This window comes from Lissotriton vulgaris, chromosome 5 (genome assembly GCF_964263255.1).
Source record: "Lissotriton vulgaris chromosome 5, aLisVul1.2, whole genome shotgun sequence".
In the NCBI taxonomy this organism is placed as follows: Eukaryota; Metazoa; Chordata; class Amphibia; order Caudata; family Salamandridae; genus Lissotriton; species Lissotriton vulgaris.
The window spans coordinates 1,770,308,554-1,770,325,050 of record NC_141693.1 but is presented as its reverse complement, the minus strand read 5'-3'; the positions used below and the strand labels follow the sequence as shown (position 1 = coordinate 1,770,325,050).

Here is a 16,497-nt window from a genome sequence, read left to right as displayed (position 1 = left end):
GTAAACTTATAAATAAATAAAACGAATTTTGTTGTGTGCACTGCATCACCAAATGCGATGCAGTGCGCGCAACGAAATTCGTTTTATTTATTTATAAGTCTACTTACCTGTTATAGTCCGTAATCCATACATTACAACCCCCCACCCTGCCCTTCCCCCTCCCTACGTCTCCGCCCTGCAGTTACACCTACTACCGGCCGTGCCTGCATCTGTTGCATCTGTTGCTCCTCCCGATGAGTTTAATAAACAGTTCTCATCTTTAGCAGAGTGAAAATTCCGGGCTTTACTTCTGAAGTCAGTCCTATCATTGAACACCAAATTTGGTGCAGTAATCTGTGTTGAAACTTAGCTTTAGGACTATCTTGTTTGTAGTGCACAAGTTTAGTGTCTCTAAACTAAATCACCATGGACTCTCAGCCCTTGCAATGTCTTTGGGTAATACAGAGCACTGTAGATGTGCTCCCAGTTGTAGTAATATGGAACAAATATAGATTTGTCTACAGATTTAATGGAAACAGAAGTAGTATATTTTTTTAGGCTATTATCAGACAACGTCAAAGTCAATTGAGCAGCGATGGGTTCAATTAATCATATGGGAAGTTCCCTGCAGTTGCTTGTGATTGTTTAGTGAACCATTAATTAAGGCCTGGTTGCAATAATCGGAGACTTTCAAACAAAACAAATGCTATAACCTTTTCTTCCAGTGCCTGGTGTGTGGTAATGATTATAGAGCTGTTTTCTTCAGATTTATTTTTAGAGTTTTGGAAACATGGTGTTTGATCTTCATATGCTGTTATTATAGATACAAAACGCAGTGCCACCGGTTTCAGTCTACCTAGTTAAACCAATGATAGAACATTTAATATTAGTCCTATGGACAACATTGGACCTAGAGCAGATCTTTATTGGGACTTTACTAATTTAACTAGATATAATATGGCATGCTCCCGGGAGGAAGATTTCAACCTGTGTTCCTAATTGAGAACTATTCAGATAGTAATAGGAGCAGAAACATTGTGGGTATCTATAACTTGAAGCAGTTAAACTTTATAAAAAGTGAACTGCAATTCTCAAATGGAATGGAGCAACTTTGCCACAGTAAGCCATTATTTTTTCCCCACATCCTCTTTTTTACCAATGCAAGCTACACAGTCCATGTGCTGTCCTGGGTGAGATAGGCTACTTTCCATTGTCTCCTGCTTTTGGAAACTTTATTTTGCGCGTTATTGCTTTCCATAAGAACTTTATTTAAGCAGGTTGTTGACTTGTTTTGTAACTTTTCTGCATAAGTATTAATATTAATGTTACTTTATGTGCTGAACAAATTTTTGTTCCTGCTTTCTGCCTTCTATGTAGATCGATATGCATGTGTGCAACTTCAGAGTCATGGTGTCCAACATCCCAGAGATCATACCTGAAGACCGTATCATTGACAAATTGGAGATTTTCTTTGGCAAGAAGAAAAATGGAGGTGGTGAGGTGGAAAAGTGCGAGTTTCTACCAGATTCCAGACATGTGGTCATTACCTTTGCTGAAGAAGGAGGTAGATTCTTATCTATTTTCTGATTTAGTTGCTGCCAGAGACATCACTCATGTGTGTAAATTAAAGGGATTTTCGCTAAATCTAACTAAAACGGACACTACCAGGCACTCCTTTTCAGGTGTTGTGTTTTGGCGGTCCCTTTACAAGGAGTACACATTTACCACATTTGTTGGAGGGAAAACCGTGCCCACAACCCTTAAATGTCGGGTGGCCAGTTCACAAAGAAGCTAGAAATTGCAATAGGCATACACTTACTATGTGTATAGATTTCCCACACTTATAACTCTTCAAAGAAGCCCAAATCATACTCCACTGACGCTTAACTTTGTCATAGCTTTCCATGGCTTACATCTTTATTCCGCCTCTCATCTGTGTAGATCTGCTGATGGTAAGGTTAGGGGGTATCTGAAATGAATTTTGAAAGGTAATTTCTAAATGAAGTCTCCCTTTCTTACAACTCCACACTTTCAACATCAGTTAACTTTGGCCTTTCCAGGCGTAGGTGTAGAAGGACTTGTTAGGGTAGGAAAGGCACTGTAAATGTACGAGAACGCTCATAAAGTTATGGCATGGCGAGCATTCACATCATGTTACAAAGTGTTACCAGCATCTGTTAAGTGTATTTCTACCATTTGTGCAATCCTTTAGCGATTAAGTAGTGAAAAAATATATGTCTGATCTTGATAAGGTTCCTTTTACTATACTATGTGTATGGATAGCGTGCTAAAGGGCTTGTATGTTTATTTTATCACACTACAGAACACAGTTCTTCTTTGCTTGGCCTGAGGAGACTGTTCTGTTGAAAAGAATCATTAGCTTATTACATGGCTTCAGTGCCATGTTGGGCACATGTGGGCGTGGTATGTTTAAGGCAACTTGTTCTGATAAGTAGGTTGTTGCGAGGATAAGATAGAGCTGCTGTGTAGTCAATGCTTAGCAGGCATTGTTTTTAACTAACCACTTCCTTAGAACGTTGCCTTCACTCTATGTCAGTATTGTGTATGACTGTACAGCTTCCACAGTCTTAATTGACACATCAGCATAGAATAGTTTGCAGATCCTGACATTGTAAATCAGGATTTTGCATACAAACTATAGAGTTCCCCTATATTATGTGTGTTTGCCCTATTGCATTGTATTATTTGTATGGTACTTCATACCCCTGTTGTGACCCCAGTTTGTTTCCTGGGTAGTGCGTTAAGAGGCTACCCCAGTAGCTGTGCATGGTTAGTAGAGGGCATCCTTTCAATATTGCCTATGTGGGATTGTGTGAAAGGGGTTTTTGAATTGTGTTTCAGGAGTGTTAATTGGAACTGATGTTCTGCTGCCCACAGTGCAGACCAATAAACAAGAATCATATGAGGTTCATCCTAATTACTGCATTTTTGCCGTAAGGGATAGTCATTCAATAATGAACTAGCTGTTTCTCAAGTCAGCAGTCTGAGGGTGTGTATGTGCAATTGAATCCAAAGGAAACTGCAATATTAAGTGGTGATTTTGTGTTTCCCTGGGGAAGATATTCTTGGTTGGCATTCAAAAGATATGTCTGCATTTCAGTCTTGACGTTGGGCTATGACCAACAGCAGAAAATAATTTCAGTCTTCCCTAAATTGATTTGTTCCTTAAAAATAAACTGCCAGTAATTGATCATATAGTATCCTGAAGACAACATCCACATTTATCTTGAAGACAAGAACACCCTCTCTCGGTACACCCGTGGCCAGGACACGATCAGCCTGGATGCAAAAAAGTGTCGAAAGAAAAAGCAAGGCAGTAGCCCTGTGAGAAAATGGGATTCTGTTGCAGTACCTCCCCCCACACACATTTTACCTGTTATCTGGTGCAACTTCATCTGAAAGTGTCCTGGGTCCCTGTTAATCAGGTCCCTAGCACCAGTCTTCTTTCCCACATACTGTGCCACAGTTGGTCCTTCAGGTCCCCTGTAAGTCCCTAGTAAATGGTACCTTGCTACCTAGGGGATTGAGACTGAAGAGGGTCCCCTACGGACCACTCACCCAGGCCATGCACACTACCGATGTAGAATGCATGACTTGATGCAGCCAAAGTGACCAAGGTCGACATGGCCTGAGTGCCATGCCAACTCGCACTGCCTAATAAATAGGTAAGTCACCCCTCTAGCAGGGCTTACAGCACTAGGGCAGGTAGCACTATACCACAAGTGTCGGCATATCTTAATGAGCAGATATGCTGCTACAATACTTATGTCTATTCTTAGATATTATGCCAGGGCAGCCATAGAGCTAAAAACTCTATAACTCAACCAACCAATCAATCAATCAACCAATCAATCCGGGTTGGTAAAGCACAGCTACTCATCCGCGAGGGTGTCAAGGCACTAGGGGGAAGGGGGTGGGGGAGCAGCTCCGTCGAGTGCTGGGTTCATCCGAAGAGCCAGGTCTTGAGGTCCTTCCTGAACTGGAGCAGTGACTTGCCGGAGATGTAGGGGGAGGTTGTTTTTGCTGCGTGGTAGGAGAAAGACTTTCCTCCCGACATCTCGAGGTTCCCCAGCACCACGATGGCTTCCCTGAACCCAGGAGTATTTGGTAACTCCTCTTAATAAACCCACATTGATGCCACTGTTGGATTTATTAAACCATGTACGCAGAGGGCACTTCAGAGGTGCCCCCGAAAACCAACCAACCCAGGTGTGGTCTCTGACTGGCTTTAGACAGCCCGCCACCACCAGACATGTTTTTGGAACGTGGGTGGAGAGCCTCCGTTGTCTGGGACAAAAAACAAAGCACATCCTGGGCAGAGGTGTCACTCCTCCTCTCCCAGGATGGGTCCAGTGTTTGAGAGGGAAGCTTCAAAGGTCTGCCGCCTTTGTAATGTGACCCCTAGCCTCTGCTGCTAGCAGCAGATGGCAGCCCCCGGTTTAAAACCTCATGTTGGGTGGGAAAAACAGCAGGAAAAGTTAGGCAGAATAGGAGATGTGCCCACCTCTGCTAACGCCACCCCTAAGGTGTAGGAGGTGAGTAGAAGCACATCTTTCAGTCCCACCATCTTGAAGATGGGGGAAGTCCTCCAATCAGGGCTAGGACTATGCCCCCTCCCACAGAAGGGTGGTATTGTTGAGAGTGTAGACACCCCAGGTAAGGTGCCTATTGCCCCTACCTGTCACTCCCTTAAAACATCGCAATATCTAGTATTTAGGTGGCTCCACCAGACTCTGAAACTATTCCCTGCCGAGCTAAGAAAAAGGACGAAGAAGACACCGTGCAGCGAAGCCTGAAGACGCCTACTGACTTGGCCCCATCCCTAGCGGCCTCCTCAAAGATTCTGCAAAAGAAGACAACGCCTATCCTGCAGCCAGTGACCTCCAGAACCTGAGGAAGACTGCCTGACCTTTGATAAAGAGCAGAATTCCAGAGGACAGCGGACCTATCCCCAAGAAATCTACTCAAAGGAATCCTGACTACTCAGCGCCCGATGCCTTCCAGAACAGATTCCCCAGCGATCCTGACCTGAAGTCCAGTGTTGGTTGACGCTTCCTGGACCTCACGACGATGCCTGCAGTCTGAATCCAGAGGATAACCCCTACCGTGACGGGCCCTGGTAAGAAAAACCCGATGTCAAATGACTCCCCTGCACCCGAAGCCCCAGGGCCCTAGGGGTTCATCAGCGGTGTCCCTATGACTCACAACATCTCCACTTACCTCTGCTGTCGCTGATGACCATTGTGCAGCCTCCAGTTGATGCCTGCAGCCTGTTTGTCCAACAAGTTTCTCCATTGAAGAGCATTGGGCGCCCAACGCTGTCTTTGCACCTTGCACCCGGTACCCTCTGTGCCGCTGGTGGTGTATGTTTGGTGCTGCCTTATGCCCCCCTTACTTGCTCTAACCCTCGAAGCTGGTCACCTGCAACCAATCTACTTAAATGCAAGCAGCTGGGCTTCAAGCGCCCCCAGTATTTATTAAAGCGCATTGGACCTATCTTCAAATTTGACCTCTGCACCCGGCCGCTCCTGTGCCACTGGTGGTGAAGAGTTCTGCTGACCTTAAAGCCCGTAGACTGGAACTGTAAATTGGGTAACTATCTGTGAAACTGCATTGTTGTTTTTCTCCATAGGTTAACATTTAAATGTTTCAAAATTGCACTGTCGACTTTTGAAAGACTAAAGTATTTTTCTGAAAAACTGACTCACCTTTTTGCAAAGATCTTGGTCTTAAAATAAAACTCAAGCCAAACTTATTTTTTTAAAATTGGTATGGATCTCCTTTTTGAGTCTTGTGTCCCTTATTGTTCCTTTTTTTGCACAAAAAAATTCTTACACTCCTCTGTGTTAGGCCTACATTACCACCAATAGAGCACATTGGGTTTGCATTGAGCCCTGTATACTCATGGGGGAATCTCTGGACTCTGTGCACGATATAACCACTTAGTGGTATACCATATACAGAGCCAGGTTCCTACCAGCACTTTTCCTTGAATCCTCAGGGACAGCTTGCTTTTTCAAAGAAAAGTACATGACAGTGCAGTAATAGGACATTACAGCTCTCAGAACCCAGCTACTTCGCATTGCAGTCATTGACGCTTTTGACCCTGTGCAGTGCTCTGCTGGCTATTTCGCTATAGAAATACCACGCACATAGATACATACAGTTTGAGTTGTGGGTGAAGGTCTGTGCTTGCTAATCCAATGCAGTGAAAGGACTAATAATTTCCAAAATTCATGTTCTTTTGTGCTTGGTTGGCAGAATGGGCCTTTTTTAATTATTTGTTCTAATAGTGAAATCACATGAAAAAAGCCCATATGTGTTTCGCCCGATGGCTGATTGGCCGAGGGCTTACTCAAGGCTGGTATTGGCAATAGGCCACAATAATTAATGGTACAGAGGTAGAATAAAATTGCCAAAAATTCACATCCAGAGGGATGTGGGTAACGTGCACAATAGATGATCATAAAGAACAGTAAGGACCCGAGAGATACCAAGTTGGTTAGGTGAAGGGAATGTATGTAGGGCAAAGGATAGGGGGAAAAAAAGCAAAAGAAAATGTATAATTCAAATTATTAGAAATACGATACGCGCACCACATGGAAAGAAGTCATCACTTATTATACCGTTTTTTGATAGTGATTCATTAGCATAAATGTTATGTTAGCTATTAATCACAATATGTTTCAGATGTAAGCATAAGTGATGGGATATAGACAATTTTCCCTATGGGGTGGCATGTCCGCAGTTCAGTCTCACATTGGCAGTGTCACCAGCAGGGCAGTTACATATAATGCAGTTTTATCATAAAACATGTTCAGGTAAAGAGACGCACATCAGTCATTAAATATATCCTTTGAGTCCTCATATGGAGCATTCCAGTTAGGAAATACCATAGTGTGCAGTAATGGCACAAACTGTTTTGGAGGAGAGAGACACACAACAATGAACTACTGTATCCATCTGAAAGAAACACGTTAATGATAGATTCCTTACCTTAGAATAACTCCCAGGCGTCAGATTGGATACGGAAAGCTTTCGTCAGCAGAACCCCTGCGCGTCGGTAAACGTTGTCGTACGGCTCCGCGTATGTCACTGGTGTCATAGTCGCCAAGATGACGTCGCTGGAGCTACTTAGACACGCGCGCTGACGTCCGTTCTTTCTTTTTCCACGCCAGCAAGCGCAGATCCTGAGAGAGCGTAGTACCCCCAGTCAATTTTTGACTTGACTTTTTGGGGCTTTTGTCTCTGGTTTTTGAGTCTTTGACTCCTGGTGTGTAAGGGTGCCTGGTTTTAAGTCCTGAGCGGCTTGTCCCCGCAGGATGTCGGTGACGGACAGTGAGTGTCTCTACTGTCTGGGGCACGGCCACGACTCCCGAGTCGTGCCCCGAATGTTGGGCCCTGGCCCCGGAAACTTTGCGGGAGCTGTCCCAAAAGTTGCTGGAGGCCCGGGAGTCGGCTCTGCGCCGTTCAGGGTCCCGGTCCCATGGGAGGTAGAGGGACTGGTCGCAGAGCAGCCATCACCATCGTTCGACGAAGTCGGAGTCAGGTAAGGCGAAGCACAAGAAGTCGAAGAAGCGACGTCGCTCTAAGCCTTCCCCTAGCCTGTCGCATGACAAGGATGAGGGTTGTGGCTCTTCAGCTTCCCCTAGCCTGTCGTGCAACACGGTTGAGGGTGCGGGTGGCGCCGCCCCCACAGCTCCGGTAGAGCCTACGTAGTTGCCGATGGCCTACCCGCCCTATCCGGGTCCAACTGCAACTCCAATCCCAGCTGCAGGAGTTCTTGTCAGCCATGGCACATGACTTTGGCCCGTCGGCACGCCTTTCGACCCTGTCGTGTCGGTCCGACTGAGGGTCCTCGCTCTTAGACGTAGTCTGCTCCGGCCCCGACATAGTCTATGACGCCGGTCTCAACGCCGAGGGACCCCCATGGATCCATGCTTGGATCCCAGCTGATGTCGGTTGGCCTAGTACGATCTCCACCGACGGCGCCGCCAGCGGCGTTGGCCAGCTCTCCAGCTTCCACCCCGACGTGGGGACGGTGCCGGACCAGTGTCTATCGACGCCGATCCCGACACCGATGGGGGATTTCTATCCCTTTCATCATCCACCTCCTTCTTTTCCGCCTGCCCGGCTGGTTGTGGTGGACTGGGAGGTGTCTGGGGACCCTCTCGCAGGCCAGTGCGAGTTAGACCCCGACTGGGAAGAGAAAATGGAGGATGCAGGTGACCTGGAATTTACTCCAGAACCTTGAACACTATCTCCTCCTCCCGTGGCTACGGAGGAGGGTGGTACATATTCTGTGGTGTTGCGTAGTGCGGCCAAGGCTTTCCACCTCAAGCTTCCTACGGTGGCCGTCAGGACTAACCTCCTGACAGAATTGCTTCGGCCGGTGGCTTCCTCTGCGGAGCTGCCGCTGCCCTTTAATGATGCACTTTCGGACGTTCTTTTGGGCACCTGGTCCAGGCCCAACACAGGGGCTCCTGTGGATAAGAACGTGGCCAAATGCCATTGCCCGGCCCTGGGCGACCCCATTTTCTTCTCCCAACCCCTTACCCCTGAGAGCTTGGTTGTCCAAGCCTCTGCGTCGCCTAGTGCATTCCCTTCCGCACCTATGGACAGGGAATCCAAGAAACTGGAGCAATTTGGGAAGACATGTTTTACTTCCCGACAGTTCAGGCCTGCAGTCTGTGAACACCACAGTGCGTTGGGGAGTTTTAAGGAGTTAGGGCTACGACCAAGTCCTTAGGCATTTTGGCAATGCACACTCCTTCTGCTTTTCACTCCTTTCGTGGCCAAGGAAGGGGCACCCAAACACGTTTGTTTCTGTGGTGAATAATAGGCCCTATGCAAGGTGAAGAGGTGATTCCTTCGGAGCCATGCTGGTTTAACTACATCCCACAATGTCTTACGGGAGTTTAGCCAAAGACTTTCAACGTCCTAGTCCAAGAAGGAACTGCCCCAAAGCTTATCGGCTAGTTGAAATTCGCCATCTACCTCATCTAATATTGCATGGTACCAGAAGGAGACTTCCTTTTTTGCCTGGACTTTATTAATAAGCTGAAACTCAAGGTGGTTACCTTCTCCAAATGGGTATTTACTCTGGGTGGTTGTCTGCGACTGAGCCCAACTAGCCATCTGTAAGTATTTAAAACTAGAGAGGCTAGAACTGACCCTATCCCTGAGAGATTCCCTCGAAATAAGGACTCCTTCCACAAACAGATCTCCCCAAACCTCCACACCAGCTTCTCTCAAGGGCAAGACCAGTCTATCTTTAAGCCATCCCGGACCCCCCCGTGTGTCCCACAAAGGTGCCGTACTAGAGAAATACCCTAGCGCTACAGAGCTTCGCAGCTTGGCCCATGTTCTAGCTAAGCCCAGTAAGACCTTTAGTTGTATTTTTTTTAAGATTTTGGGATCCCCAAATTTAAACATAAAACCCTTGTGTGATAGCCTGGCCCCACTAAGCATAGCCTGAAACATACAGCCAACCCCTGTGTTGGTGGGCATCTTCAGTAGCATGCAAGAATGGGTAAGTTGAAATGCCCATGCATACAACTGAAGATCCGGAGCGGCTATGCCTCCCTTTTCTCTTCGCCGCCTGAGTTTTTTCCAGGCATTCCTAGGTGTATGATAAGCCCAAATAAATGAATTAATATCACTCTGCAACTTAAGTAAGGAGGCAGGCTCAAAATAAAGAGGAATGGTGTTAAAAAGAAAAGTAATTCTGGGTAATATTGACATTTTTATTAGATTTACCCTTCCCAAGATAGACAAGGGTAATGAAGACCATACTCTCATAAGTTTTGGACAATCCTTCGCCACCAGAGAAAGATTGGTTTCAGCTAATTTGCCGACATCTGAAGGATATTGATACCAAGGTACCTCATTTTTTAGCTAAGCTGCACCCCCGCCAGGGTCTCCCCCATATTCCAGACCATAATCTCTGTTTTGGAGGCATTCATTTCATAACCAGAGATTGCTCCAAAATCCTGAGCTAGTTTGATCACCAAGGGAAGAGCTGTATGCAATTCAGAAGAGAAGATAAAGTTGTCATCCGCATAAAGGGCCACCTTCCTCTCCCACTTCCTGTACCTAAAGGGTTAGATGTTAAAGTCATCCCTCAGCCATTGGGCAAAGGTTTCAATATACAAATCGAACAGGAGAGGGGAGAGTGGGCAACCCTGACTCGTTCTCTTTGTGATCTTGAAAGGGTCGGAAAGAGCTCCGTTCACCAAAAGACAAGCCAAGGAATTCTGGTATAACAGCCTCACGGCTCGACAACATTTTTCCCCAATATTAAACTTACCTAAGACCCCCGACAGGTATGACCAATGGACCCTGTCGAAGGCCTTAGTAGCGTCGAGTGTCAAGACAACCAGGGCAAGAGATTCGGTAGACGCAATGTCAATAGCCCCTACCAAATCATAAGTCAAGTCAGAGAGCTGTCGACCCTTAACGAAGCCCCTTTGGTCCTGATGCAAGATGTCACCTGCTACCACCCCCAGTCTTTTGGCCATAACAGAGGTAAAGATTTTGCAGTCAGCGTTAAGTTTAGATATCGGCCTGTAGGACCCACAAAAGAGATGCAGCTTTACCAGGTTTTAGGATCAGGGTTATGGAAGCATTATCCCACGAGGCTGGAGGAGATACCCCTTCCTGAAGAATCTGATTAAAGGGGGTAGTCAAAACCCCCAAAAACCCTGTAAATTTCGTAGGGAAGGACTTTCAAAATTATCAAAGGGCTCGCCAGTATTATGTACGAGGTGCGGGACAATAGCTGCTTCTGATCTCCATATGTTTTTAGACTGCCCAGCTCTGTCTTCCTTTTGGGACTCCATAAGTAGATCATTGACAACATCGCTTGGCTGCCACATTATAATTAACCCCTTATTGGTAACATTATTGGAGGGCGTTATAGGCCCCGACAAACAACTTCTTTTCTATGCTATCCTGTTGGCCAGGAGAGAAAGGAACCTACACCACCTTCTTTTCTAGACTGGCAGGCATCAGTATTGCAGGTTTCTAGATTGGATTTAATGAGATTGGGCAACCAAAATAAACAAGCCTTTTGGAATCTTTTGAAATGGGGGCAACATTGAGACGACGGATGGGGGGTTTTTTCCCCCCTGTCCGATGATTATGCTGCCCTACCATTTTTCAGGTATATCCCGAAACATCAGGTTGCGTCCTGATGCGGATGGGTTGGTCAATGCCCGGTAAGACGCCTCCCCTCAGGTCTCCTTAAAAACCTTTTGAGTATCTGACAACACTGATATGCGAAGTCAACCTTTCTAGGCGCCTATATATCCAGTTTACTGAGGCAGTGTGCCAATATCTCTAGGATAGAATGGAGCGAGGTGGGTGGAGAATGAGGACCAAAAAAAAAAAAAAAAACAAGTTTGTTTCTGAGCCACAGGCCTGCGCAGCAACAGACTCCGTGCAGCTGCGGGTGTGGTTCCCGCAGTGGTGGGTCACTGGGCCAGTGGACGGGTCAGTCCACCACCTTCCCTGCAGCCACTGCCTCCAAACCTTCCTAGTCCGGTGTTTCAGGCCCACCACATGCCAGTGGGTGGCAGAATTCGCCATCACCTTCCCCACTGGTGCACCATCACTTCAGATAGGTGGGTTCTGCGGATAGTCCGACTGGGCTACTCCCTTCTCTTCGAGACTACCCCTCCAGCCATGCCACCTCAGTACCACCGCATGTTGGGGGATCAATTGGCACTTCTCCAGCAGGATGTTGCGGCCCTTTTGGCCAAGGGGGCCGTCGAGCGCGTTCCGACGCCAGACATAGGTCGAGGTTGCTACTCCCACTACTTCCTGGTTCAGAAAAAGGACAAGGGCCTGCGTCCTATTTTAGACCTTCGAGAAGTTCAGGATGCTCACACTTGCTCAGGTATTGTCTGCCCTAGACCCGCAAGACTGGATGGTAGCGTTGGACTTGCAGGACGCTTACTTTCATATCCCTGTCAACTGGCGTTACCTGCGGTTCACGGTAGGCCACGAGCGCTTTCAGTTCAGCGTGCTCCTGTTTGGCCTTACCAGTGCCCCTCTGGTGTTCACGAAAGTGATGGTGGTTGTCACAGCTCATCTGTGCAGAACAGGGGTTCCAGTCTTCCCCTATCTCGACGACTGGTTTTGAAGGCGGGCTCGCCCCAGGCAGTATTCTCCCACCTCCAGACTACGGCCGATCTCCTGCATTTGCTGGGGTTCTCCATCAACATGCCGAAGTGGCACCTAAATCCCTCTCAGAAGCTCCTCTTCATCGGAGCGGTACTGGACATGGCGCAGTTTCGGGGTTATCCTCCCGAACAGCGAGTCCAGGACATTCAGGCTATGATTTCCGATCTTTTGGCCCTTGTCCTGGGTTTCGGTCAGGATGACCTTGAGGCTGCTGGGCCTCATGGCCTCCTGCATCCTGCTGACCAATCTGCCAGATGGCATATGCAGGCTCTGCAGTGGGACTTGAAGTTCCAGTGGGTGCAGCATCAAGGGGACCTGTCTGAGTACGTCCAGATCTCGGAGGGCACTGCACAACAGTTGCAGTGGTGGCTCACAAACCAGCATTTGGTCAACGGCTGATCCCTCTCCCTTCCCTAACCGGAGCACACAGTCGTGACGGATGCGTCCCTCGTGGGATGGGGCGGCCACATGAGAGAGGCGGAGATCATAGGCCTTTGGTCTACTGCAGAGTCCAGGCTCCATATCAACCTTCTTGAGCTCCGGGCGATCCTACTTGCACTGAAAACATTCCTTCCCTCTGTCAAAGGGAGAGTTGTGCAGGTGTTCACAGACCACCCCACTGCCATGTGGTATTGCAACAAACAAGGCGGGGTGGGGTTGTGGACCCTATGTTAGGAGGCTCTGCGCCTCTGGACATGGCTGGAATGTCAAGGCATTTCCTTGACGGTTCAACACCTGGCAGGTTCTTTGAATGCCAGGGCAGACAAACTCAGCCCTAGGTGCATGGTGGATCACAAATGGCGTCTTCACTCGGAGGTGGCGCAAGATCTCTTTCAACAGTGGGGAGAGCCTTGGTTAGATCTATTCGCCACCGAAGAGAACGCGAAATGTCATCACTTCTGAGCGTTAGAATTTCCAAGTGGCAATCGCTCGGCGACGCTTTTCGTAATGAGTGGCGCTACGGTTTATTGTATGCTTTTCCGCCTATACCATTTCTACCCAGATCCCCTGATCTGACTGCCTCTGCGGGAGGATATTCTGTTGCAGCAGCAGGGACGGTCCTCCACCCGAACCTGTCCAGCCTCCACCTACATGCGTGGAGATTGAGCGGCCACAGTTGATTCCTTTTTACTTGCCTCCTGAAGTCTGTGATATTCTGGCTGCCAGGCGTCCCTCCACTAAATCGGTATACACCTGCAGGTGGAACAAATTTGTGGCATGGTGCACAGCAAAGGCTGTGGATCCCCTTTCTGCCCAATTTCATAAGTCCTTTTGTTCCTTCTTTCTCTGGCCCAGCAGGGCTCTGCTCTGGGCACTATTAAGGGCAATCTTTCTGCAAGTTCGGCCTTTCTCAGGCTCTCTGATCAGCCCTCTCTTTTCAAGTCCCCTGTTGTAAATAGATTTCTCAAAGGTATTACTCACCTTTTCCCTCCTATTCCGTTTCCAATGCCACATTGGGACTTGAATCTGGTTCTTACCTATGTGATGTGCGCTCCCTTTGACCCGCTTCACAACTGTCTTCTTCATTTATTAACTTTGAAAACTGCTTTTCTGGTTGCCATCAACTCCACTAGGCGTGTGAGTGAGCTCCAGGCTCTGCCCTGTAAGCCTCTTTTTCTGTCGGTCCACCGGGACAAGGTTGTGCTTCGCACTCATCCTCCCTTCCACATCGGGCATACTATCACCTTGCCCACTTTCTTTCCGCACCCTTCCAGAGGGGCTCCACCATCTGGATCCAAAACGTGCACTCACCTTTTATCTGAATCGCACACAACAGTTCCAGGTGGATGACCAGCTGTCTGTTGGCTACGTGGCCACCAAGAAAGTCTGGGTTGTACACAAGAGTACTATCTTCTGCTGGGTCGTCTTGCGTATCAAGGCCTGTTATTCTCTGGCTAAAAGGGAACCTCCGACGGGGTTGCGCTCCCATTCTACCACGGCGACAGCAGCTGCTACTGCATTGGGACGTGGTGTCCCCCTGTAAGACATCTGTCAGGCAACCACGTGGGCCTCGCTGCACACTTTTACAGGAAACTCAGACCAATCAGGGTACTGCTTCTGCAGCATTGTGACTGGCTGGGAGAGCCAGGAAAACTGAGTGCTTCCCGTGCTGTAGCAGACCTGAAGAGGACAGATGAAAGGTGGTGGCGCAGCAGCAAAGAAAAAAGTGAGTTAATTTTTTTATTATTATTTTTTAATCCTTTTCCACTCCCCCACCATCCACTTTCCGAGGCAGCCGCCACTGCACACTACTCACTGCCATTGGTCCATTTCTATGCCCTGAGCTGTGAAACAGGCAACAGTGTGTCCAGGGAGCTAAGAGACAAGCCCATAACTCAACACACAAAAGTTGCAAGGCTCCCTCTTCATGGAGGGAAGTCATGGGGAGATGAAGAAGTAGGTCATGGAAATCTGTGAATAAGGAATGGAACCGATTAACCAACAGATGCACTACATAGCTTTTGTTAATACCTTTAAGTAATATATTCTTTTATGACTGCAAAATCTCATGTGTTCCGGGATACCGGTACGGTCTTATCATTCTGTATGTATGTATGGTTTGCTGAGGTGGGTGGATGAATCTAGGATTTCCGCTGTAGTGATCAAGACCCAATGTTAAAGATGGCACATGCCTCACGAATGGCTGCACCCAAGAGCTATTAGAAAGAGGATCATTTGAGTTGTGGGTGGAGGTCTGTGCTTGTTAATCCAATGCAGTGAAAGGAATAATAATTTCAAATATTCATGTTCGTTGTGCTAGGTTGGAAGGATGTGCCTTTTTAAATTATTTTTTCCAATAGTGAAATCACACTAAAAAACAGCTGACCCGTGTTTCGCCCGATGGGCAACTGGCCGAGGGATTTCTCAAGGCTAGGATTGACAATAGGCCACAATAATTAATGGTACAGTGGTTGAATCGAATTGCCAAAAAAATACATCCATAGGGATGTGGGTAACCTGCACAATAGACCGTAAAGAACAGTAAAGTCCAAAGAGATACCAAGTTAGGGGTCTATAACGATGTCCGCCTGCCACGTAATGGGACCGTCCGCAAGGGGTGCGGCGGTCCTGCACCTGACATTAGGATGCCACCGCCACTGTGGCGGTGGCAAACCCTATTCCCAACATTGTGGCAGGCGGTGCTCACAGCACCGCCCGCCACAATGCTGGGAATGCACGTCGTGCATTTGCATGCACAACCTGACAGGCACCGCTGCTTTGTCAGAGACTGGAGCACATGTCTGACAAAATGACATACTATCAGATCCAACTTGGTTCAACTCTGTTGCTAGTCAAAATGACCAACAAGGGAACTGGCTTTGGGCAGAATTCTGGTTTCAAGATGGAGCTGTTGGATGCAAAAGCTCCATGTGTGTGGAGGGAAGGTATTGCAAGAGTCGTTGCTCACGATTTAGGCCGCTTATAGGGTGATCGCCTGAATTCCCTACTGGTAAGGATTTTATGAATATACTGAAGGCAGATTCCTTGAGATCCTGTTCATCCTACGCACTGGCCACAAAAAGGCTAAATGTCAAATAAGTGATAATATTTATATCTGATGACTACTAGCTGCAGATTCCTTCACATAGAATTACTTCCAGGTGTGAGACTGGATCCGGAAACTTTTTTGCAAAAGCATCCCTGCGCGCCGGGGCGGGACGACATCACTTGACTGCGCCCAGGCGTCTTCCGCAAACGTGACGTCAGCGAGGTCACATAAGACCCGCCCCGGCGTGCCAACGTCAGTTTTTTTCTTTTCCGCGTGCAACGTGGATCTGTTCCTTGCTACGGGCCTGTTTCGGGACCTTTTTTTCTCCATTTCTTTTGTGTGTTCACAGTGTGCGAATGCCTTCGGGCTTCAAAATTTGTAGGTTTTGTGGGCATCTTATGTCGGCGACGGACCCGCACTTCATTGTATGTGGTGTTTGGGGGAGGATCACGGCACAACTGACTGTGAGGCCTGTCAACCTGTCAACAGTTGAAGCCGAAGTCGCGGCGGTAGCGCCACATGAAACTTCTCTTGGCGCGTCTCTCCAGGTCGACATCCTCCCCTCGGTCTGCTTCGGCGGACGGCCATGGTCGTCGTCCTCGCCCTTCTCCGATATCACAGGAGCGTTTCTCCCCGGTGGGTAAGTGTTGCAGTTTGTCCCTGGTGGCTGGTTTCCAGCCTGCTGGGGACGTGGACGTGTCGTCCTATCCACCGTTTCCCGGTGTTGGGGCGTCGAGAGTCCAAATAGAGACATACGCGGCGGCTTTGCAGGCCTCGCTGGCGCCTCCCCCTCCTTCCCCTCCTGGGGCGTCGGCGGACAC

General features: G+C 48.0%; 1 protein-coding gene across 4 annotated transcripts in view; it reads left to right on the top strand.

Moving 5' to 3' along the window:
* The window catches only part of IFI35 (interferon induced protein 35), a 247,484-nt gene that overhangs the window by 180,573 nt on the left and 50,414 nt on the right, over positions 1-16,497 (top strand). For all 4 annotated transcript variants that reach the window (XM_086924056.1, XM_086924058.1, XM_086924055.1 and 1 more), the window contains one exon: positions 1,357-1,543. In XM_086924056.1, the coding sequence (XP_086780182.1) occupies positions 1,357-1,543 (187 nt within the window). The remainder of the gene's footprint in view (positions 1-1,356; positions 1,544-16,497) is intronic.